Source organism: Gambusia affinis, linkage group LG01, assembly GCF_019740435.1.
Source record: "Gambusia affinis linkage group LG01, SWU_Gaff_1.0, whole genome shotgun sequence".
Lineage (NCBI taxonomy): Eukaryota > Metazoa > Chordata > Actinopteri > Cyprinodontiformes > Poeciliidae > Gambusia > Gambusia affinis.
Genome location: NC_057868.1, coordinates 44,798,609 through 44,821,662, shown reverse-complemented (window position 1 = coordinate 44,821,662; position 23,054 = coordinate 44,798,609). Strand labels below are relative to the sequence as shown.

Sequence of the window (23,054 nt, the reverse complement as noted above, 5' to 3'; positions counted from 1 at the left end):
AAAATCTGAGGTTCAAACACTAAAACTCGACCTCATCCTTCAACCAAGAAGCTCAAAATGTAATGAGCTTGTGTTCCACAACACTGTGTGCTGCAAAAGCAACTGGCAAAATGTTTCCAAGACTTATAGAAATCTTCAAGGCAAATAAGATGCTATATCTATTTATATATTAAATCTTCAGGAATGTTTTTATGCTTCTACTCAAAGGACAGGTAAGTGACAGTCCTCACATCAATATTCATCACTTTTCCATAATTTCCTGTTCATTCCTGGCCTAGTTTGAAAATGTAAATGCAAAACTTCAGTTCGCTGCAGAATTTTCTGTCAAGCCAAAGCTATAAATATGAGACGAGCAAAAAAACAAAAACATGTTTTAAGGATGACAAAAATTATGTTTCATGGATGGATAAAATATTTATACTTTTCAGAGAATAAAGTCTGCAAAAACAATCATTGCTGCATATTTATATTTTGATCATTTTCAAATCTATCCAGACATGGAATATACTTACACTTTCCAGAACGGTGTTTTAACTTCAGTTTTACTTTTAAATCTGTCAATCTTTTCAACAAAAACAGCTAAACAGAGTTTTGGTGGTTTTATTGAGTATGAAATGAAGATAAATCCACAGACAAACAGCGTTAAACCTCCAGCAGTTCCAGTCCCTCCTCTAATCCAACAGAAACATCCGCTCTGCCTGGCCCTGTGCTTCGGGTTTAATATGCAAAGCTTCATAAAACGGGAAGAGAGGAAAGGACTCTGATGGACGGCCATCCTGGACTCTACCCAGCTGTTCTGAGGAAGCTGCTCAAGCCTTCCAGTGAGAACAGCGGACAGAACCAGGTGCCAGGATTAGTCTGTTAATTTTCCACATCGCTCGTTTAACAACAGCCCATCTGAATACATCCCCAAAATTAAATAAAACAGATTAAGACATAATGGAAACAAGAGGCGTTCTGCTAGAAAGCAAAGGAATGGGGTTAGAAAGGACCCAGAGTTGATCATATCAAAGGTAGAAGTCGCCTCGTTTCAACAGATGAAGGTCATTTTGGTTCATAACCTTTCACCAGTTAGATGAACAATTTCATATAAACACAAACACGCCCCCTCACACACACACACACTCCAGGGTAGTGTCAGAGATTGCAGCAGCGCTGTCTAAGCCAAATTGCTGCTCGGGTCGGGGTTGGCGGTGCTGTTCTCTTGATTGGCCGCCTGGCTTCCTCGGGGCGGCACCTCGATGATGCGTGGCTTGTCGATGATGCGCGCTCGCCGGTCGCCTTTTTCCACGATGCCGATGATCCAGGCTCCGTTTGAGGCGCCCTGAGCCGAGTTGAGGCTCTTCATCTCTGAACAGAACTTGGCCGCCTGCTCTCTGGGTAAACACACCAGCAGCCCACCTGATTGGGATAGACTGGGGGTTAACATCTGGATTCACTCCTCATAGAGTTTTATTGTTTTTACAAACATTCAGGCTTTTCATTCTAAGGTGATCTTGAAAGTTCAAGTTTTATTTATTTTTTAATCTTTCTCTGCTTATCTAAACGTAATCCCATTTTATGTAGTTAAAAAAAGAAAAAATAAAGTCCGAAATAGGGATGCAAACAATCGACCTACATCAAGTTGTAGATGAATAATTTATTAGATTAAAATTAGTTCCAATCAATTTGCTAATAACATCCACTTAGACCTTCTTTGAGTGTTGTAGTTTGGCCTCCATCCAGAAGAGGCCGACGCTGCTCATCCCTGAGCAGAGCCAGCTGATACAGAAACAAAGATGGCGGAGCAACACCAGAGAAAGAGAAACGGTCCAAACAGAGCATGATGGAATAAACACCGTATGCGGTTCTATTTAGAAATATACACACGCCTTAAGTTTCACCTTAATATCTCTCATTCATGGTGGAGCAGCGCTAGCTTCTCATTCAGAAATTACTAATGAGCTACAAAAGTGAGAATGTGAAAAGCAGAGAAATATCTACACAGGTCTACTTTCTCAGTCTAGCAGCCCTGCAGGTCGTCCTCTTACCGGAGGTCTCTGCCGATCTGCCCTGCAGCAGGTTGAACAGGTTCCCACAGGCCTTACTGATGGCACTCATCTTGGCTATGATGGGCAAGTTGTGGATAACGAAGGCCACCTCGTTTTTCTGCTGCTCTGCCAGGTTGTTGGCGTGACCCAGCAAACCGAAACCGGTCACATCCGTGGCGGCGTGAGCCTGGTACTTGTGCATTAGGCTCGCCGCTGCAGGAGCAACGAAAGAACGGGTCAGTTACGTGGTTACACATTGGCAACTGACAACTAATGTGGATCTGAATCCCAGATAGACATTGAATTTATACAGTTAGGTAAAATCAGAAAGAAAATCACAGAGGGTTGGAGGAGTTGTACCTGTTCGGTTTAGCGTTGCCATGGAGAACATGGCTTCATAATATGCCTCTTTGACCTCCTCTTTGGTGACAACAAGTTTGATCCTGTTCCACTTTTCAGGCTGATGAAGTAGGGAAAAAAAAAAAGGCAGGCTTAGGAATCGAAAACTTCTGATCTACAGACAGTTTTAATTTTCAGCTGGGTTCTGACTGAAGCCTTTTCCCAGAACCAGGGTCCATTTCAGAGGGTCTGTCATTCTGACTGCAGAAACCCCAGGACTGAATAACGTAAAAAACTAGGGCTGCACTGACTGCAGTTTTCTGATCGGTCAGCAGTGTTTAAAAAGTCTGACCTGCCGATTATGATTCTCTCCGATATTCATATTTTTGTCTAAAAAGTCGCCCAGTTGGTAGCTTTAGCTCTGTTTCTATTGAGCAAAACTGTCGATATTCCGCTAATGTCGAAAAACACAACTTCACAATAGCACTGAATAAGAAATGAGATTAAAAATCATACATGAATAGGTTTGTTAATGTGATAAGTCATTAAAAAAACATCTGCCTCATCATCCTCCAACCACTTCCTGTTGCGTTGTTTCCACCAGTAGTAACATCTGGTTGTTGATCCCGTGACTCGTGTGATGTGGGAAGTTTTACGACATACATCAATATTGATAAATGTTTTTCTTTTTGGGCTCTAGTGGCTTTTATTTGAAAGTGCTAGGACAGGAAAGTGGGTAACGTGAGAGAGAGAATACATGCGGCAAAGATCACCAGGCTGGGAATCGAACCTACAACGGCCTTCTTATGTGGGTTGTGTTTAACCCCTGCGCCACCACAGCACCCCAAGGGCAAAGATTTTTAATCAAGAAACGTGAACTTCTTTGGCTTTGCTATGTTTCCACTAAGATCATTTATTTTTATTAATTCCAATTTGTGCAATTACATGGCGAATGGAAACGCCATGTTAGCCACGCCCACAGACATGACCCGGTGGGCGGGTCTGTCAGTCAGCCGTCTCTCATGGCAGAACGAACAGGGACAGCGGCGGATTTTCAGATTTTTGTGGATGTGGATGAGGCCACTGGGTGAGATTGTTTTCAAAGTTGATAGAATACAGTTTAAAATGAACCAGACATGAATAAAAATATAGCAATATTAAAGTGAGTGGTGGACCTGATCGAGCCACTGGTGGGCGTTTACAGCCACTCGGGTCCCCAGAGGTTTGGTCAGAACCAGGACGTCACCTGGTACCGTGCCATCAGGCCTGGGACAGAAACACAAACATCAAGCATATTTACTTTTTTTAAATTAAAAATTCCGCTGTATTAACCCAAGAGGGCCAGAGAATGATGCTGCCAGAAATGTTTGGTATAAATATAATAATAATCCTGCCAACACACAAACTCAGAGAGAAACCTGCAGGAGACTCCTTTATAATTTATGAAATTTAGTTGGAATTGTTTTTGTTTTTACAAATCCAACAGTTTTCTATAAATATTTTTGAATTTCAATAAATCTTGCAGCAAGCGTTGGTGTTAAATAACTGCATTTTAACCTCTTTTCTCAAACAATCCACCTTCTCAATCGGGAAGCAATAATGAGATTCAGTCTCTGAGGTGTTCAGGGAAAGGGGGGAGATGACTCTGAAGGAAGAGCAAACAGACAGAAGGAATGAAAGACACAGAAAGGGGGAAAAGAAAGTAGAAGAGCGAAGATGGAAGGGGTGACGGACACGGAATGCTTCCATTTTAAAAGGAAGATGAAGGTGGAAATGTGAACGTGTTGCATCTTGGGACGTCTTCAGCTCTTATCTGACTCACATGATGAACTCATTGGGCTGGCAGACGACTGAAGCGACACCCCCAACGATGATCCAGGGGTTGATCACCGTCTGGCCCCCCGTCACCGACGTCCCTCCCTCCTCCGCTGCGTCCCGGAAACCTTTGATCATCAGCGGCGTCACTCGCTCTCGATCCTGCGGGCAGACGAACAAAAACCTAAAGATCAGCGGTGAAGGGAACACAACGCAGCTACAGATGCTGTGATGGATCAGTTACGCTGCCATTTACGATTTACTGGCAAAGGCGCTCATTAATTGCAAAACAAATAGAATATGTCGCTACCTTTTCGTTCATCTTCTGACTGAGGCTCAGCAGCATCAGCATGTTGTCGCACTCCGTGATGCCCATGGCGTAGAGGTCACTGAGGACGTTTGCACACGCTATCCTTCCCTGGGACACGGCGAGGTCAACAAATGAGCGACATCAGGACCGTCACAAAAATGTGGCGTCAAACTGAAGGATCAATCTAGTTTTACAGGATCAGAACCTGAACTTAGTTAATAAAAAAATCCCCCCCCCCAAAAAAATTTGTTTTTTTACAGAATCACTAAAACAGAGGACCAAATATTCTGTCATCTGTGCAGCATTGACTGAACATGACAGTAACCCATAACAGATCCATTTTTAGAGGATTTCCACTGTGATAAGTGGATATTGTGAGATGAGTTACATTTTTTCTTCACCTTGATTGTTTCCCTCCCCAGAAGATTTCAGAGATTGATATTTAAATTTCTTTGCTTTTTTTCTAGGAGATTTTCAACTTTCCAAACTCAGACATGTTCTTGTTTTGTTTTCTAGAGTGTTCCAGAGATTACTCACAAAATCTCTTAGCTTTTTAGTGGAAATTTACAAATACTTTTTTTAAAATTAAATTTACAATGGCCCTAAAAAGCCGTCATAGTCTTGTGGCAAAATATCGCAACTTTCTACTGTCTTCTGCAGCAATTCCTCCTGAAATGAATGTGCAACAGACTACATTTTGCATAAAGGAACCTCTGGTAAAAAGTTAGTGAATTAAATTTTGGAAGCATTTTTTTTCAATAAAAACTGGAGTTGTTTAGGCACACGGTCTTTAAAGGGTCAAAGCACTAGAAATATCAAGGTTTGACACATTCATATTCAGAACATTTTTGAAAAGTTCCTTTATTTCTAGGTTTAACTAGGCATGCTGATCACTCATGTCAGGATTACTAGAAATTTTAAACGCTCCTCTTATGTCCTATAGATCACCATTCTTAAAAAGAAATCAGAAAATGGAAAGTGAATGCATTCCAAAAAAAAAAGAGAGAAAAAAAAAAACGAGTGGAAATCCATTTAAAAGGGCTGGTTGGTACAGAAACTGAGCTGGAAACGGTGAATGTGGATTTAGTTTAAAGCTTGATCTCTTTTAGTAAAGCTTAACCTTGCAGAACAATGGCTGAATGCTTCATTTAGTGTCAGTTAATGCAAACTGCTTAAAAACCTCCTGGATGTTTTCATTAGGCAAGAATTTTCACCACCCTGCTGCTTTATGAGGCTCTGAGGGGGGATGTGGTAACATATGACAGAACTCATGATCGAGCCGCTGCCACAGTGTGTGTGTTTTATCCACCGACCAATCCATCTATAGAGGAATTAAAAACACTCAGTTTTGGAGCCAAATGAAAAAGAAAACCGGCTAATCTTGCAGCCAAAGCTTCCGCTCAATAATAATTCTGGACATTTGATCCACAATGTGAATTTTCTTTAGTTCTGCTCATGTTCCCCTCTCAAACATGATAACATTCCGTTTGCTAGCGTGTTTTTTAATGCAACGATGGACGTAGTTAAACTTCAAACTGCACACAATCACCATTAAAACCCTTGGTGATAGTTAAGCTGAGACGGTTAGTCATTAACACTTAAGTCACATCAATCATTTATATGTCAGAGTTGCTGCGAGCAGAAATCAAGTCACAGAGCAGAAACGGCATTTAAACAGAAGGACTTGTTGAGGAGGAAAATTCATACAGAACATCAAAAACTTGGGGAATTTGACAAGGAACAAGCAGGTCAGGTCTGTGCGGACCAGGAGGAAGTTGTGTGACGGTGCGTTCAGGCCACGCCAGATGAATCTTTCAGAATTTAGGTGCAGCCTTTTTAACTCATTGTTCTAATGTAGTTATTGGGGTCCACAGTCAGCAGTCACTGTGAAGAAAAGTGAAATATATTCATTTGCTTGATGTGTGATGTTAACAATGTTAGTTCTCTGATCAAGCCTGCTGAATATTAATTAAATCATTTATCTTTCCAACTCTCCCCAGTTTAATCCAAAAATAGCCACTGTTCTCTGCCCTCTTTGGCAGTGAGCTAACATACTAAACTTTCTAAGTTGTTACTTTTATGTGGATACCTACCCATGTCAAGTCAGTGTGATCAATAATCTGTTGTCTGTCTGAAGCCACATTTGACGGATGAACTAACATGGGCCAAATCTAGTTTTAGATAAGGTTTTATACTAAATTTGTAAGAGTTTTTAATAACTTCTGCTGTGTGAAAAAAAATCCACAGCAAAAACTTACCATCATATACGGATCTTCTACCAGAGGGTAGAAGAAATCAGTGGTCTGGACCAGAGAGAGACCTCCATGCCTCAATGGAGTCACACAACTGTCCATCCCAATACCTGGAATAAATACAAAGAAACATGCAAGTTTTCTCAATTTAAGTGTGAAAATCTGCTCTAATTAGTTGAAGTGAAGCTGTTGTTTAGAGTTACTGTACAGCAGCAACATTCATTGATCATATTTCAGGAGTAATTGTGCAGATATTGAAACTCCTTGGAATGAGTATTGGTGGACTTCGTACTTGAAGCATTACATGTGTTTCTGCTGAATCATTTACCTTGTGCAGTAATTTAAAAGCTCGGAGAACTATTGTTCTGGTTTACCCGCACCCCTTTTATATTTGCATTACAATAAGGTTATATGATTTGTAAAACTTTCTCTACTGTGAATGGTCCACATCATCTGTCATACGAGTCCTCTAAGCTAATAGTATTAGCAACTGTTCGTTAGCTAATTTAGGTTAGCTACCGGGTTTCGGCAGCTCGGAGCACAGGGGCTGGTGCTGGAGTTTCTTACCAAGCCGGGGTCCAGGCAACTGTTGGCCGAACTCAGAACCCTGGTCTCCAGCGTTGCCCGGCCCATCGCCTCGGTCCGTCTCCAGTCCCGCGAGGAGTTTGAGCAGAACCTCCTGCGGGACCTTACATCCTCATCCCTTCAACTCAGAGTAAGACGTAAGACGGAACCCGCGTTCCAAGCCGTGGTCCTCGGGTTTAAATGGCTTGTATCCAGGAGGGAAACACCCCCCGGAACCCGCAGCCTCAGCTGAGGGAGGTGGGGTAGGTGAGCCCGACATGCCTGCCCGCAGAGTGGTCTTAAAGCACGAAGCAAGGCGGACAGCTCGGCCCGATATGCAAAGACGCAACATGGGGTGAGTGTCAGTACCCGTAGTGACTAGGAGACCCGCGTTACCAAAATAAAGTCCGTTTAACTTCCTGACAGACCATAGACTTTAAAAACAAAAGTTAGAAAATGCACAGTTGTATTTGAAACTTTAAAGTGTGATAAAGTACATTTGCGCGTTATCTTATATCATAGCCAATTTTTATAATAAAGGTAGAGTTGGCAATAAACAAGGCAGAGGGCCTTTTACTTTGAAATTCAACAGGGATTTCTGTCTCCAGGTTGAGCCGGAAAAAAATCGAAGCGCGTGTGTCGCAGAACAGGACGGTTAGGCTGTACCATCAATCCAAGATCCTTTTCTTCAATTCGTCGCATTTAAAATAAACATCTTATTGCAGGTTATGTAATATTGTAAAACATTCCCAATTTTTTAATTTCCCTTTGGTACTTTTAAAGTAGTTTTGAATTAAAACGTAAAACAGATTTCGACCACCACTTAGAAAACATCGTTAATGGTTTCTCCCGACTGGCTCATTAAACTGTCACTAATACACAGAGACAATTGAATAAATGATTTATTTCGTGAATCCTTGCAACAAATTACAATTACAAAGAATATCCTCACAATACGAAAAAAAAAAGTTTAATGTGCTTACATTCATACTGATAAATAGCAGGCGTCAAAAGATAAAGGATAAGACAGGATAAGGGGCACAGCAAGAGTTATGACGGGTTTAAGGGTCAGGTTTAGCATCAGCGATAAAAGCAGCGGCACAGTCAAAACACAGGCACAGAACATAGAGAATGGCTCCTTTTCTTTCCAACAAAAGTAAATCCATCTCTACTACATAATAATACATGTTTTGAGTTGAAGCAAAAAGCTACTTTTACAACCAAAACATTTGAATATTCGTTATCCTTTAAAGCTCGTCAGTTAAATCTACATGCATTTTCTTCTTTTTTTTAAAAAAAATGTCACATTTTTAGTATTAGGTCCAATGAATACTGATATGTTGGATGATGATGTCAAAGTACACACATGTACTTCATAACATGTTTACTGTTCCTTTGCACAAGAGACAAAAGGGTGGAAAAGGAAAAGTTGAAACGTAAAAAATAAAAATAAAACAGCAAGTGGTATCAGGGAATGGACAGGGAGGGGTAAAAGGAAACAAAAGGCCAGGTGTGGGCAGAAAAAAACATGAGGAAAGACTGAAAGGTGCCAAAAGAAACGGAATCCAAGAAGCAGGAGAGGAAATACAATAAAAACCTTCTAATTTATCATATGACATTTAATTTGCCTCCACATACTTTCTCCTTATTCTAATATATTAGGGTTTTTACTTCAGGATCCAAAACAGGCTTAGGTCTTTGTATTTGTCCTTGTATGGGAGAAAGTAAATAAGGTGCAATAACCAAATAAGTTTCCCCCAGAGCTGGACACAGAAAGTACAATAGATCCTGAAAGTATTCATATCCCCTCTTTTCCCCCCACATTTCTGACCTTAGCAGAATGTCTACTGAAACCAGCCTGAGTACACTTCTCTTTAAAAAAAAAAAAATTAAAATAAAAAAAAATCTACACAAAATAGATTTTACAGATACTTGTCAATTTTTCTAAATTAACAGAAACAAAGGTTTTCACAGCCATTGTTTGATATTTTGTCGAAGCCCTTTTGGCAACAGTTCCAGCCTCCAGTTGTCTTGAGCAAGTCTCTCTAAACTTGGATTTGGGGTACATTTTGCGGGGTAAAATGTCAACCATTTCCAAATAACAGAGGGAACCGTCCTTTAAAATCTGTGATGATCCTGAAAATTCTTCGTATCCTTTCTCAAATGTTTTTTTTTTTTGTTGCTTTGACACAATTCAGTTCCAAAGGTCTACAGATAATTCCTCTGAGTTTATTGCAGCCAAATGAGTTCCATTCCAAATCATCTTCCAATTTTGTTGGAATAACTCACCAATAATCAGACATTTAGTTTTGATTGCCATAGGTAGGGGTGTGAATACGTATGTAACTATTATTTGTAAATTTTAGAAAAAAATCTAAAATATGTCTGAAAACATGTTGTCTAGCTGTAGAACAAACAAAACCTTACACAGATGGGTTTTAGAGTTGGTCTGCAACATGCAACATTTTTTTGTAAAAAATGAAGGGATGTGAATGCTTTCTGGATGATCAGTAAATATACTACGTGTGTGTGTGTGTGTGTGTGTGTGTGTGTGTGTGTGTGTGTTGGCATTGTGGTGCATTCAACTACGCTTGCCCACTGCATTACTGTATACAGTCCATGACGTGTATCTGCAGTGTGTCCATATCTGGAGCCAGGTAGTTGCACTTTGGACAGCATAAATCAGGCAGATCTGCAGAACCTGCTGCAGCAGGATCGATGACCGGTGCCAAAACGTGGTTCCGGTTGGGTGGCACGGTGTTGAAGCCAGCACCGGGAAACCCAACAACTGCAGCAGAAGAGGAGAACATCTTAGCACAGATTACTACAGGACAAACATTCTTTGACATACGTTTAATGTGCAAGACTGAGATTCATTTAAGAATGTCAGAAATACAATTTTTTCCCAAACTACCTTTTTCACACTTATGCAGATCTGAAAATGCTAAAATAAAATTCCAGACTGGACAGGATCCCCGCTAACTACAACCTCCTGGCACACATCAAGATTTTCAGAGTAAACTCAGAGGCAACATGTGGCACCAGAGTCAGTCCCTCCAGGATGCTGGGGATTTTTTGAGATTGTTGCAGCTTAACATCACTGATTTTGCAGCACCTTTTTCAAAAACCTGCAGTTTAAGATGAACATTTTTTTTTAAAAGCTTTTTTTTTTGCCTCAAAATTGTCTTACAAAAAAGTTGAAATTGCTCCATATAACCTTCCCACAAAAAGTTCAGTAACATCGTTTCAAATGTTGCACTTCAAATAGTCCCAAATGTTGAAAACTGCCCACAAAATGTTAACTGAGAAGCATTCAGTTAGAAGAACCCATTCAGAAAATTCTGCATTTCTTAATGCCTAAATTCTCTGGATTCCCTCTGACTGTACCAGGCTGTTTAAAGCTGTAGGATTCTGTGTATGTGTGTGTTGGATGTATTGTACCTTGCTGAGGGGGAATGTGAATGGGCCGTGCAGGAAAGTCATCCATGTGTTTCAGCTTCATTTGCTCCAAACGTGCACTGAAACAGAGGTGACTAGTTAGACCCTTAAATAAATAATAATAATAAAAAAGATCAATTTATTTTTGCTGCACACTAAAAAAAAAAAACATCTGGTTTTGACAACAATGGGGGACCCCCATTTTACTTTGAATGTTTGGCCAATATGTAGGTAACTACATATGTTGATCCCCAGGTAAAGAAGTGTAAGAACCCATAGGACTCATACATATTTATTACAACATAAGATGAAAAACAAATGATGCTGTCCATCATGAACGGAAGATCATAATTGACAACCTTGAGCAATCTTCAACTGAGTGTCTTCAGTCATCAACTTATGGAGACTCTTCCTAACAACAGCCGTCAATACTTACAGTGACTGGGTAAACATTTACAGTACGAGTTACAGTATTTTACAGTATTTTTACAGACACACTTATTTTTAGTTCCCACACAGGCAGAAATTTATGTTTGACTCTTTCAAAACTTCTTTAAACTGAGATTCTGAGCTATTGAGGTAGAAATGATTTAATCTTGGATTGCGTTTACTGTCAAAGCTGTGCAGATCCAGACTAAGGTGATTTTCAACCTCAGACGGTACCAAAAACCTCACTTGTTTGACAACATCTGCACTTAAGCTGAAGCAGCTGAAGGAGCATTTGATAAGCAGCTAAGCTCTGAGTTGTGACCACCACAGATTTCCACTCCCCTTTAAAAACACACACACACACACACACACGAGAAGCATGTGCAAATATAGAGGACACATTAATATTAACATGGAGCCTGATGAATGTGTGGTTACCGTGCTGTGAGCTCGTGCTTCAACCGCTCGATCTCAGCCAGAGCCTGAGTGAACTGTTCCTGCAGCTCCTCTTTCTTCTGGTTCAGCTTCTCTCTCGCTTCTCGCTCTGCCAGGAAATCTGCCTTGTAGATCTCAGCCTGGCACAAACGCAAACAGGGAACAAGGTGATGTGTTTTTACTTTACAATAAAAAAAATAATAATCTGTTTATGTTTTAAAGATGGTAAATGTGTTATCAAAACGTTTTTTAAACTGAACATCTTCATTCCTAACTGGTACAGCATGAAACAACCTTTGAACTTTGATCTTTTCATTTAGAGAAACTCCACTTCCTTATCAATTCATGTGGCTTGATGATTTTTTTTAAAGATGGCTTCCGAAAAGCATCTCTTTCTACATCTTTTCTGACAATCCTACACCTGTTGTTGTGGCTTGTTACAAATGTCGAAGAATATATTTCCAAATACAAATATTTGCATAAAACAAATCCAATGTTACGTTTCCTCTAGTAGAGCAACTGACCAATTGCTGAAATGTTGGAAGTGTAGCAGAAAGCGAGCGAGCCGTGAATAAAATAAGCAGATATTGCCAGAAATCCACAGTCTACGAAGACACGAGCAGCAGTTTGGACTTTACTTGTGCTGTGAGGACAGGGACGGTTTCCAGCGAGCCTTTCTGCTGCTCCACCTCCTCCTTGAGTTTATCGATCAGGTCCTGCTTGATGGCCAGCGCCCGCTCCGCCTCCTCTAGCTTACTGCTAAGGTCTCCTCCCTGCAGCGATATGCAGAGTCTGACGTTAGAACAGCAGAGCTAGTGAGGGTACAGGCGTCTGAGTGTGTTTTTACCTCACTCTTCAGTTTGGAATCATAGTCTCTGAACAGACATGTGTAGGCGTGCTGCAACTGTGACAGCTTTTTCCTGACAAGCGCAGAACAAAGGGGATTTTAAAACACACTTTGTCTTTCTAAACATTCTAAGTATTTTGATCAAGTGGAACGGTGTGCTGAACCCACTTCTCCTCTGTGACCACGTGCCTCTCCGACTTCAGCGCGTTCTCCAGGCTCTGCACCTGCAGCAGCAGCTTGTCATTGGCCACGTGATGCTGCTTCCTCTGCTGCTCCAGCTCCCGCTCCGCCGCCTGCAGGGCCTTCACCTTGCTGACCAGCCTAACCGCAGAAACAACAAATGGCTCGTGACAAACGGACCGGACACGACCTCGCCGGTGCGACGAGACGACTCACTTCTCCTCCAACATTTTGCGCTCATCGTCGCTCTTCTGCAGGAGGATTTGCCTCTCGTTCAGTTCGCCTAACAGCGACGTCGCCTGAGCTTTCAGAGCCTCACAGTCCTTGGCCAACTAGTGGAACACAAATAGAAGAAAATAAGCTTTAAATATGCACTCACAGATAAATGCAGGCAAGAAGTAATTGAGTGATTTGGATGTAATTTGGTAAACAAACATGTAGTTGTGGAAATAATTTGACTGAGAAGTGATCAGAGGGTTTCTGCAGGTTTCGTCAACTCAAATGTAAGACTTTTTAAGACCAGTATGGATTAAATTTAAGACTTGTATCATGACAGAAAAGTACAAAAGTAAATTCCAAATAAATTATATGGATTGACAACAGAAGTGAGTCAATGCTTCAGAAGAACATCATCCAGACAACTGCCAATAGATTTGCACTCATGGAAAAAGCTAGCTTAAGCGGCTATTGGCAGCTAATTACCGGTAGCCGCAACCGCCTTGACTCAAATAACGCAATGAAGATGTCTGCACATGACTCCAGTAAAGTCCCAAGTCAAAAAGAAAACTACATAGAATAAATATATAGCTTAAATAGTCCTGCCAAAACAAAATTTAAGACATGCGGCTAACGACTTTTCAGACCAGGAACTGATGAATAACAGGCAGAGGTGATGTCTTGAAGATTTGTTAATTTATGTCATCTATTTTGCTGATTCTGCATTGACTTCTTTCCATCTGATTGTTTTGTTCTTTTGAAGGTCTGGAATAAACTTAAATGTATTTAAGGCCAATTTGTTTATTCTCACTTGGTGGGCCAGTCGGCCCTGTCTTACTGCAGATCAAAAGGGGACAAGGGTTGATTTTCAGACCTTTGCGGAGGTAAGATTCACAAGTAAGTATTGGCTTATCTCCCAAAATTTAAGAAATTTGGGGCCGATTTATCGGTGAAACCCTAGTCATTAGTGAAGAAACAGTTGCTGCTGCTGATAGCCAGGTAAACACTGAGTGAAGGTCACTGGACACGGAGGACGCCTCAGACAGCATTAGTAGTGATCATTTGGAAGTGATCATGTTGTGGGTTTACATGAACCTAGGACACTTTATTGTCCCCAGGAAATGAGGGACACTCTTTACAACACAGAGCAGAATGATGAGAAGGTGGAGCTGCTCTTCCATCCCCAGCAGTTCCAGAGATTTGTATACATATAACATGGGTATTGTAAGTACAATACCCATGTACTTACAATACATGGGTATTGTATTGTAAGTACATACAATACTTACAACTGCTGTAGCTGGCAGTCTTTAGATTAAATGAACTAATCTAAATCTAAGGTTATACTAAAAGATTAGCAAAGCCTTCTAGCAGACCTGGGCACAATCCTTGTCCTTTTGTTTGAGCAAAGCTTCTGTTCTGTCCCGTTGAGCGGAGCTCTTCTGCAGGTAATCTAGTTTCTCCTCCAGCTCCCGATACCTACAGCAGACATTAGAATTATGGTAAATGCATTATTATAGGCACAACTCATTCTTGAGCAATGAAGTTACAAACATGAGCAAAGTTCCTGATTAGTTATTCTATTAACACTCATTTTCCTGAAATCAAGGCATTTTTTTGTTGAGAAAATAATTCCAAATGAAATATATTTGAATTAAAAGATGCAGAAAATAATTAGGAAGTAAATTATCTTTTTTTTACCATGGTAAAATTCCTTTGTGGTGTGTTGGGATGGCATAAAAAAAAATCCCCAAGTAGATGAATAATACAGTGCAACACATCTGATCTACTTGTAAAACCCACAGGAAACAAAATGAGTTCAGATTTTGGAGACAGACAGGCAAGCAGTGACACATGCAGAGAGAGAACAAAAAGCCACACAGAGCTGTAGGCTCACCTGCCCTGTGTGGCCTGAAGCTGCTCTGTGAGTTTAGCCAGACTAGAGCTGGCAAAAGGAACCAAACAAGGCCAAAGAAGATAAGGAAGAGGAAGAGGTTTTGTTAAGCAGGAGGAAGGACAGAACTTTCATTAGAAGAGTAGAATAAGCTGCAGTTATGACAGGGTACAGCGCAAGTTCATTTAGTAGAACCAAGTTAAGGTTTTGGCTTAAAGTTAGTTTAGCACTGTTAGCTTAAATAATCTTCTACCTGTATGTATGTGTGTGTGCGTGTGTGTGTGACTGAGTTTTACCAGTCAGAGGTGTGCTGAGCCTCTGAGCGAAGCTGAACAGCTTCCTCATTACTGCTCATCTGCAAATCATTAACACAATCCTTCAGGCCACAAAACATAACAAACAAACAAACAAACCATTTTCTAAAAAGATAACTAAAGACTAAACCAGCTGGGAATGTTTTTTCAAAAACATCGTTTGTGGTGCTATGAATGCTGTGCTGCGATGTTACTGCCATACAGTTGACTAAAACATTATGAACAGTTTATTCTAAATCATAATTTTCATCGTTATCACAATAACACATCAACATATCAAGATAAAATTCTAAGTCCATATCACCCACTTATAAGAAATATTTTATTTTCTATGGTTCTGAATGTTTCTGAAATTCATACATACGACCTCATGTCTACTTGTATGATAGTAGACAGGAAGTGAAGTTAGCGTAGCGTGCTACCTGTGTATGGAACAGTTTAGCCCGCAAGTGTTCAATGCATCGATGCTGTCGCTCTAACACTTCTTTTCCCTCGTCCCGTTCCCTCTTTAACTCTTCATTTTTCCTTCTCATCTCTCTCATCTCCTCCTCTGTTTTTTCTTTGTGGCTTTTCAGCAGTTGCAGGAACTCATTTGCACCCTCTGCGGGCTGGAGAGACAAAGAGATGTGATGGGAATAGAAGCAGGTGACTTTGCCACAATATTTAATGACGTTTCAGACAGAAAAAAAATGTTATTTGCCAAAATCAGAATTGGCATAAGAGTCTTTTTAAAGATCTGTGATTGGTCACAAAATTGCAATCAGTTCACCCCTGGCTGGTAGTTTAGTGTTATCTCAGGAACCGATGCCAAAAAAGTAGGGCAAGTGTGTGAAGACAAATGTTATAGAGTTATTATAACTGATTTATAGGTTTTTATTTGGTGATTTTTTTCTTAAAACGATGTGAACATTTTTAACAAGAGATACGTGAGGTGAAATGGAACAAACAAAAGAAACACTCTACCAGGCTGCGAAGTGGTGTGGTTTGTGTCTGCTGCTCCGTTTCTTCAACTCTTTTCCTCTCCCATTGGTCTAAAGTCTGAAAGACAAAACATAAAAACACCACTTCGTTCAAAAAACTAAAATTCTGTTTCTTCAGACTCGTAATTCTACAGCATATGCATCAAAAATTCTAGATTGAGTTTAGGGATGAACCGATTCACTTTTTTCATACCGATATCGATATCAGAGGTTCAGTATCAGCCGAGACCGATCCAATACAGAAATACAGTGATGAACATTTCTTTCTTTTCTTTTTTTTTAAAATATGGACGTAACGGCATTGAATTACACATTTATGTGATAACTCTGCACCACAACAGCACACCTGCATACTAAATTCTTCAAACTGAATTCTAAATGTAATGTAAAATAAATAGAGCTTTTGTGTCTATTGGTTTGCTGTAACTGATATTTACAGAAGCAATCAATTACTTGCACAATAAATTACAATAAGCTCAATAATTTCCATTCTGATGATTAATTTTTTTTGAAGGGCAATTTTGTTTGCAGAAATTCAATAATCCATTTTTAATTATTGCTTCAGTTGTTTTTGATTTTTCTTTTCATTTCTTGTTTTTTTTTCCTTTATCGTACCATTATTACTATATTAGATGAAAATAGATTTTTTTTAGTTTATCGCAGTAATTTTTAGAAAAAAATTGTCTTGCAAAATTTGATATTGTGACAATTACATTGTGACAATGTAATTGTTTTATTCTTATATTTAGTGATAAAACAAGAAAAAAAGAAAAACTATGTACAACTACTTTTCAGCCTTCTTTAAGCAAATTATAGGGTTAACATACTAAAATAAAACATTTTTGCTTTCACAAAATGAAAAATTTAGGACCGGGCTACAGATGACAGAGCTCACAGAAAAATCTAGTTTTGTAGCCGAGTTTCTGTGACGTTTTGTTTTAGAACCACTGGATCAGAAAAATAAGAACCGCAGCCAGAAGACGACAAAACATAACCGGTACGATTGAGGATTATTCCACAAATGTTCAAATGATAACTATTAAAGCTTACTCTTTAACAAAGAGAGATGATTACATGTGATAGTTACAGTGATTCGTGTCAAAAGGCAGCAGCTCAATACAGAAGACCTTACAGTACAGTAAAGAGGAACGCAACAGGGACCGATTGGCCCAGACATCATTAATATTCGGTGATCTGCCCTTAAATATACATGAAACCGATCTTATCTTCCTCCACAGAGGTCTGAAAATCAGCCACTGTCGTTTGGAGAGTCACTCTCTAAAAAGTTCATTCATATTTAAGATCACTGTCATGTGCAGTTGAAACAAGTTTGTATTGTTTCACAGTGTGGTTCAGTGTTTTTGAATAAAATTAGATTGGAACATTGAAGGTGTATTCTGTGCCCTTTTAACACTATCATCCAAGAATGCATGCATGCCGATGCACTGGTATATCGAACACTATCGGGTGTTATAAGGACACAAACTTGTTTTAACTGCACATGACACCATGAACTCGAACATGAATAACACATTTAGCGAGTCATCCTCCAAACTACAGCGGCTGATTTTCAGATCTCTAAGGACAAGAGAGAGATGTCGGTAAGTAGAAAATCGGTTTTAAGATCTGACTGGCTGAACAACCTTCCAACAGAGATAAAAATGACGATGGCTGTGATTGTGACGATCCAGACTGTGAGGATTTAGTCAGGCTAAAGAACATAAGCAGTGAGCAATAAAGTGACCCATCTCTCATCATAAAACACGACAAGTTGGCAACACAGCCGATAGAACAATGTGCAGTTACCAAGGGAACCATAAGAGCAATCTGTAAATGCTATTCCAGGCACCATAGATGAAAATTAATCCAAATCTCACATATTTAAATAATGCAGTATTTCTTTTCATTTAGAAAACAAGTTGAGAAGAAGCTTCCTCCTAATGTTACAAGACAGCCAGAGTCTTGTTATGTGTGACAGCCTCTCTGAACGGTGGGAGGAGAAAGGTGGAGCGACGCAAATCTGCAGCACACCCACCTTTGGTTCATCCAGCGGGCCGTTCCGGGCAGGAAGCCCTGGTGACGCCTCCGTTTGGGGCGAGCTGTAGCTGTGGTTGGACGACGAGCCTGGACCGTTCACCATGCTCTGTAAAGAGTGGTTCTCCTGCGCCAGCCTCTCCACTAGCGCCCGGGCCTCCTGGAAACGACAGCTGAGGAATTCCCGTTCCTCCCTGGTCCGCTGCTGCCATCCCTCCATCTCTTCGCAGCGCTGACGCAGGGCCTGGTTGCTCCTCCGCAGAGCCTCTGGAGGACAGACACGTACCAGCTTTCAGTCTACGTCTTCTTCCAGCACAAACAATTACAAAAGCCAGCTTTGACCCTACTACTATTAATAATCAGAAGAGTTTGATATAGAGCCGTAATAAGCTCAGGTCAGGTCCGGTTCAGTTCACTGGGCTTTTTATTTTTAGCTGCGTCTCGCATTTAGCAAATTACAATCTTTTCTAACTTTCTCACCATACAGCCAGAGACTTAAAGAGGAGCAGCAAAAACAAATGAGCTGGATTAGCAGAGCTTTCTAACAACTGACCATGTTGCTGTGGACCATCATCTTTGCTTGTGTGGAAATTGAGCTGTTAGCATGTCATGAGGCTGTTATACAGCACCAGTCTTCTATAAGAGGCTGCTTTAGATTTGTTGCAACACAAACTGCTACCATCGATCGTCCCCAACCAAAGAACCGCCATCCACAACGACTGAAGGATAGTTGGACGACAGGAATTACAGCAACTTTTAATTTACCTTCTGGGATAAGTACAGCATTTTGAACTTTAATTCAGTCGAATATCAAGATTTCACACTTTTCCTGCTTGGAATTTTTGGCAACTGTTAACTTCTCTTCCTCAGCTGCTCCTTTGCATTACACTGTAAAAAATGGCAACATCCAAAAAAAAAAAAAACTATTGCAGCATAAACTACAAGAATGGATGGGAACAAGAGAATAAGATGAAGCTGACATGACAAATCATGGAAATATCTTGGATCTGGAAATCTGCTTTTTTCATCTTTTACACACCGTTTTTATTTTTTGTAAGTCAATACCTCGGAGCTGCTGGTTGTTGCCCAACAGTCTGGTCACCACTTCATTGCCAGCGAGCTCTGGTGGGACCCTGAGTGTCCCTCCACTGTCCTCTCCAGACATGTCCCACTGCATGGGGCCGTCCGGCTGTGGCTGCACCATCTCTAGAAGAGGCACAGGCAAAAGAGAGGCTGATAAATATCCACAACTTAGAAAAGTATTACTAGAGTGGAAGAAAGTGCAAATGCCTCAATTAATTTGCTTTTAAGTTCTTTCACTCACTTTCAGTCCAGTCTCTGCATATGAACGATTTAGAGAAACATGTATACCGTCCAACAGCTATAAAGAGTACACTCCTGAAACCTTTTTCACATTTTGCATGACCACAAACCTCATCGTGATAGACCAATAATAAGGTAGTGCAAAATTATAAAGTGGAAGAAAAAGGTCTTATATATATATATGTATATATATATATATATATATATATATATATATATATATATATATATATATATATATATATATATATATTTATTTATTTATTTATTTATTTATTTTTTTTTTTTTTTTTTTTTTTGGAGCAGGTATTAACCCTCCTTTTACTCAGAGGCCCTCATATAAAATCCATTCTGACCATTCAGAGTCCGATTTTTCACAACATTATAAAAGGCACCAATCGGTTGCCTTCGAACAAAATTATTAAAAAATAAATAAAACATCCCACTGAATCATAGCCTGGATCAGTTCCAAGAGCCACTAGTAAATAGGAGGAGAAGCTGCTCCAATCAGAAGCGACGCTGTTGAATACCTGGCTTAAATGAATGGGTGATTAACAGGTTTCTGTAGCATTTTGAGACATAATAAGGAGATTATGCAATCACCCAATCAGTTGTCCTGAAGTGGGGAAACATCTAAAACATGTAAGACAAGGCTGGGTGGGCGATATGGACTTAGAATTTTATTGCAGTATTTTGTGGTACTATTGTAGTAAAGATTATGATGAAAAAAATTAACTATTAATTACTCATTTTATAGGCAATTTGCTGTGACAGCAAGACGCTGCATTTAATAATCATCTTTGTGAAATTACTGATATTTATTGATGCTCTCGTGAAACAAACAGTGAAAATAACATTTCTGATCATACATACAGTTGAATTTTTTTATTTACCATCGATAACTGAAATTTATCGCTACAATAAATCAAAATTCTTATCATGATAAGAAATTGATCATGGTGGGAATACACTGCTGTCGATTAAAGGGGTAGAACATCCTAGTGTACACGTATTTGAGAACCTGCAGCAACAATTTGTGTTCACACGTCTCATGTAATCCGACTGATTTACCATAAATATACAAGAAAAAAGGCAAAGCCGATAGAAACCTGGTTGAAGCAGAGGGTGATTTGAATGCAACCTCATGCCACACTTTTCAGATTTGCATGTGAAAGATTTCAAAAACGGTACCAGTTTTGTTTTGGCCGATCACATAAAACGAATTGAAGTTTGAAGAAATCCCAGCGTATGATTATTTCTGGTTTTATAAAACTGGGATTTTTGCTCCCAGTGTGGTCTTAAATATTGTTAAGGTTTAAGATGAATTGTAACAAGGGAAAAACAGATAAAAAAAAACAACAAACGATTAATATAGCCTTTGAAATAAAAGATATATTCTCTCACTCAACAACTATTCAATTCATTATTCATAGCTTTCTGAAGCTGAGCACGTTTTCTGCAGAAGAAGGTGGTCGAATCTTACTTTCACTTTCATTTTAAATCTGACAGAATTCTCATTTAGTGGGAGAAAACTATCCAGGGAGCCTCTGTTTCAGATTGTTAGGATCTTTGGAAAAATGCCAAACCTTCCTTCCGCGTGAGCAGTTTAACCTGCTTACAGGTGAACATGAGCGGAAGAAAACATGACCTCATCATTCAAGGTGCCACTGTTGGGCTGAAATCAACGCTAATGCGACGAAATAATGTGGGGAAATTGTTCAAATAAATAAAACTGTGTATTATAAAAACACACCTAAGCGTACACGGTATCACTCGGGGGACATAAACAAAACGTTTGACAGTTATATTAGGCTAACGTTAAACGTTACCGTCAAATGCAAAAGACTTTACACATAACCTGGCGCATTTATAGTCAAAAACCACATCTTACCTTTTCTTCTCTTTTAGTTTTGATATCAGGAACGAAACAGCTAAGCTGTCGCTAAGAAACTGCCCTTCACAGTTTATTTAGACAGCTGGCTAATAGCAGACAGCTAAGACCTAGCTAATTAGCTTGGTATGCTAATGTAGCAAACTGTCGGTAGGGCAAATTAAGAAGCTCTTTTAAGCTAATATAAACGCCGGCCTAAATCAACGACCTAAGTATCTCCGGAGAGGCATTTTGTCCTGTTTTGTAACTTATTCCGAGTGCGTTGAAGGTTGACTGAAGAAATCTCCCGATTCGGAGTGTTGTTAGCTGGAGAACGTGTGGGTATTTTACCCTGCGCGTTGACTGTCAAGTACAACTATCTCTGAGTCATCGAAGATGTTTGTGGATCCAAATACACTGAGGTCACACGCCACCCACAGAGCATTCTGAGAGTTTCCAGAGAGGCGGTAGAAGGTATTAGTAAATATAATAAGCATTCGTGTCAAAAAATTATATGCATATATATATGTATATATCAGACCACAGACCAAACGTCTGGCAAGCATTTGGTCTGACGCTTGTCAGACCAAACAAGCTTGTGTGCTTTCTGACACGTTTGTTTGTGCCTTTAGTAAACTGGAAATAAAAGTATTATAATTTGTAGGTTTTTAGGAGTACATTGGCTCATTAGTCATTAGAAGTGAACGCTTAAAAAATTGAATGATGAAAATGAAAATAAAGTGGTTATGGTTCTCATGCAACTGAAACTGAAACACCAAACTTTGGTTTCAGAAATAGTTGAAGTCAAATCTGTCTGGTTGTTCTGAATACTGGACTGTAGTTCTTCGGAAATGAAATTCTTGTGATGTGAAAGCAGCAAAGAAAATGTAATGCTGAAAAAATGCCTTCCTCTTCCCACTTAATTTGTTTCACTTTAGAGGCACAACCTTTTTTTATTATTTATTTATTTATTTTGCAACTATCCAGAACTTGAACCTGGAAATGATGTTACAACTGCCGTAACCATGCTCTGGATGCAGCTTGAAGGTGGTGCTTATGGTTAGTGGTATTTGTTCTTGAAGGTGGAATTTCCAAGTTGCCACTTTGAAGTCACAGGTCTCCGTTTGAGCTTGGAAAGTTAAAGGCTCCTTGTCAGCGTTAACTCCTAGATTCAGAAAGGCTTCTGAGTGTTATGCAGGAAGTAATAGCTTCGACTCTGAACCAGCTTTGCAAACCTCTGAAGGTTTGTGTCACGTTGAATGAGTCACATAGACGTCTTATGAATAACAAAAAAAAACTCTTTTGTGAACATGCTGCTGCAAAATACGAGTATGAATATTCTAAAGTGCAAACAACAGAGACGTGGACTGGAGTCATGAGACTTGGAATCAAGTTAGACACGCGTCACAAATTCCATCACTTTGGATTCAGCATGGGAACGTCACGAAAGACAAAGGACTTGTATTGAACCTTCACTCAAATAACTCATGACTTCACTTTGACATAATGGGTTTTGAGATCAGGGTTGGTGAGGAATTTCCAACTTTCCAATTAATTTTCTGCATCCTGTTGAGGTATTTCAGGCATAGACAGAGGCTGGTTGCCTACGTGTGGCAGGGTAACTACGCTCTACAAAGAGTATATCTGGTAACCTAATTGCATGATTCACTTTAGAAAATCATGCAAAAAATAGACTGGTCACATTAATAAGACATGGGCCAGTGTTTCGTATGACCTTTGACCTTTTGGATTGTATGGGTGAAACCTTTTGTTTTCAAACTCAA

At 39.7% G+C, this 23,054-nt stretch overlaps 2 protein-coding genes across 6 annotated transcripts; both read right to left on the bottom strand.

Annotated features, from left to right (window-relative positions):
- Positions 1-584: 584 nt before the first annotated feature.
- Positions 585-7,694, bottom strand: sephs3 (selenophosphate synthetase 3). The gene is made up of 8 exons (XM_044126514.1): positions 7,314-7,694; positions 6,753-6,856; positions 4,495-4,602; positions 4,192-4,346; positions 3,545-3,635; positions 2,391-2,490; positions 2,031-2,243; positions 585-1,401 (listed from the first exon to the last, which is right to left on the bottom strand). Exons 1-8 carry the CDS (start codon positions 7,660-7,662, stop codon positions 1,160-1,162), a joined length of 1,362 nt encoding a protein of 453 aa, XP_043982449.1. The 5' UTR covers positions 7,663-7,694; the 3' UTR covers positions 585-1,159.
- A 501-nt stretch (positions 7,695-8,195) lies between these two features.
- Positions 8,196-21,872, bottom strand: ikbkg (inhibitor of nuclear factor kappa B kinase regulatory subunit gamma). 5 transcript variants are annotated; one of them, XM_044126474.1, is made up of 16 exons: positions 21,292-21,723; positions 19,143-19,283; positions 18,079-18,344; positions 16,027-16,101; positions 15,486-15,671; positions 15,046-15,104; positions 14,753-14,800; positions 14,232-14,334; positions 12,856-12,971; positions 12,628-12,780; positions 12,460-12,532; positions 12,251-12,385; positions 11,616-11,752; positions 10,752-10,828; positions 9,866-10,098; positions 8,196-9,833 (listed from the first exon to the last, which is right to left on the bottom strand). In XM_044126474.1, exons 2-15 carry the CDS (start codon positions 19,279-19,281, stop codon positions 9,914-9,916), a joined length of 1,752 nt encoding a protein of 583 aa, XP_043982409.1. In that variant the 5' UTR covers positions 19,282-19,283; positions 21,292-21,723; the 3' UTR covers positions 8,196-9,833; positions 9,866-9,913. The 5 variants fall into 5 exon arrangements, with proteins under 5 accessions (XP_043982409.1, XP_043982419.1, XP_043982427.1 ...); XM_044126484.1 differs by having other exon boundaries at positions 8,196-9,843; positions 9,876-10,098; XM_044126492.1 differs by having other exon boundaries at positions 8,196-10,098; positions 21,622-21,738.
- Positions 21,873-23,054: the final 1,182 nt, after the last annotated feature.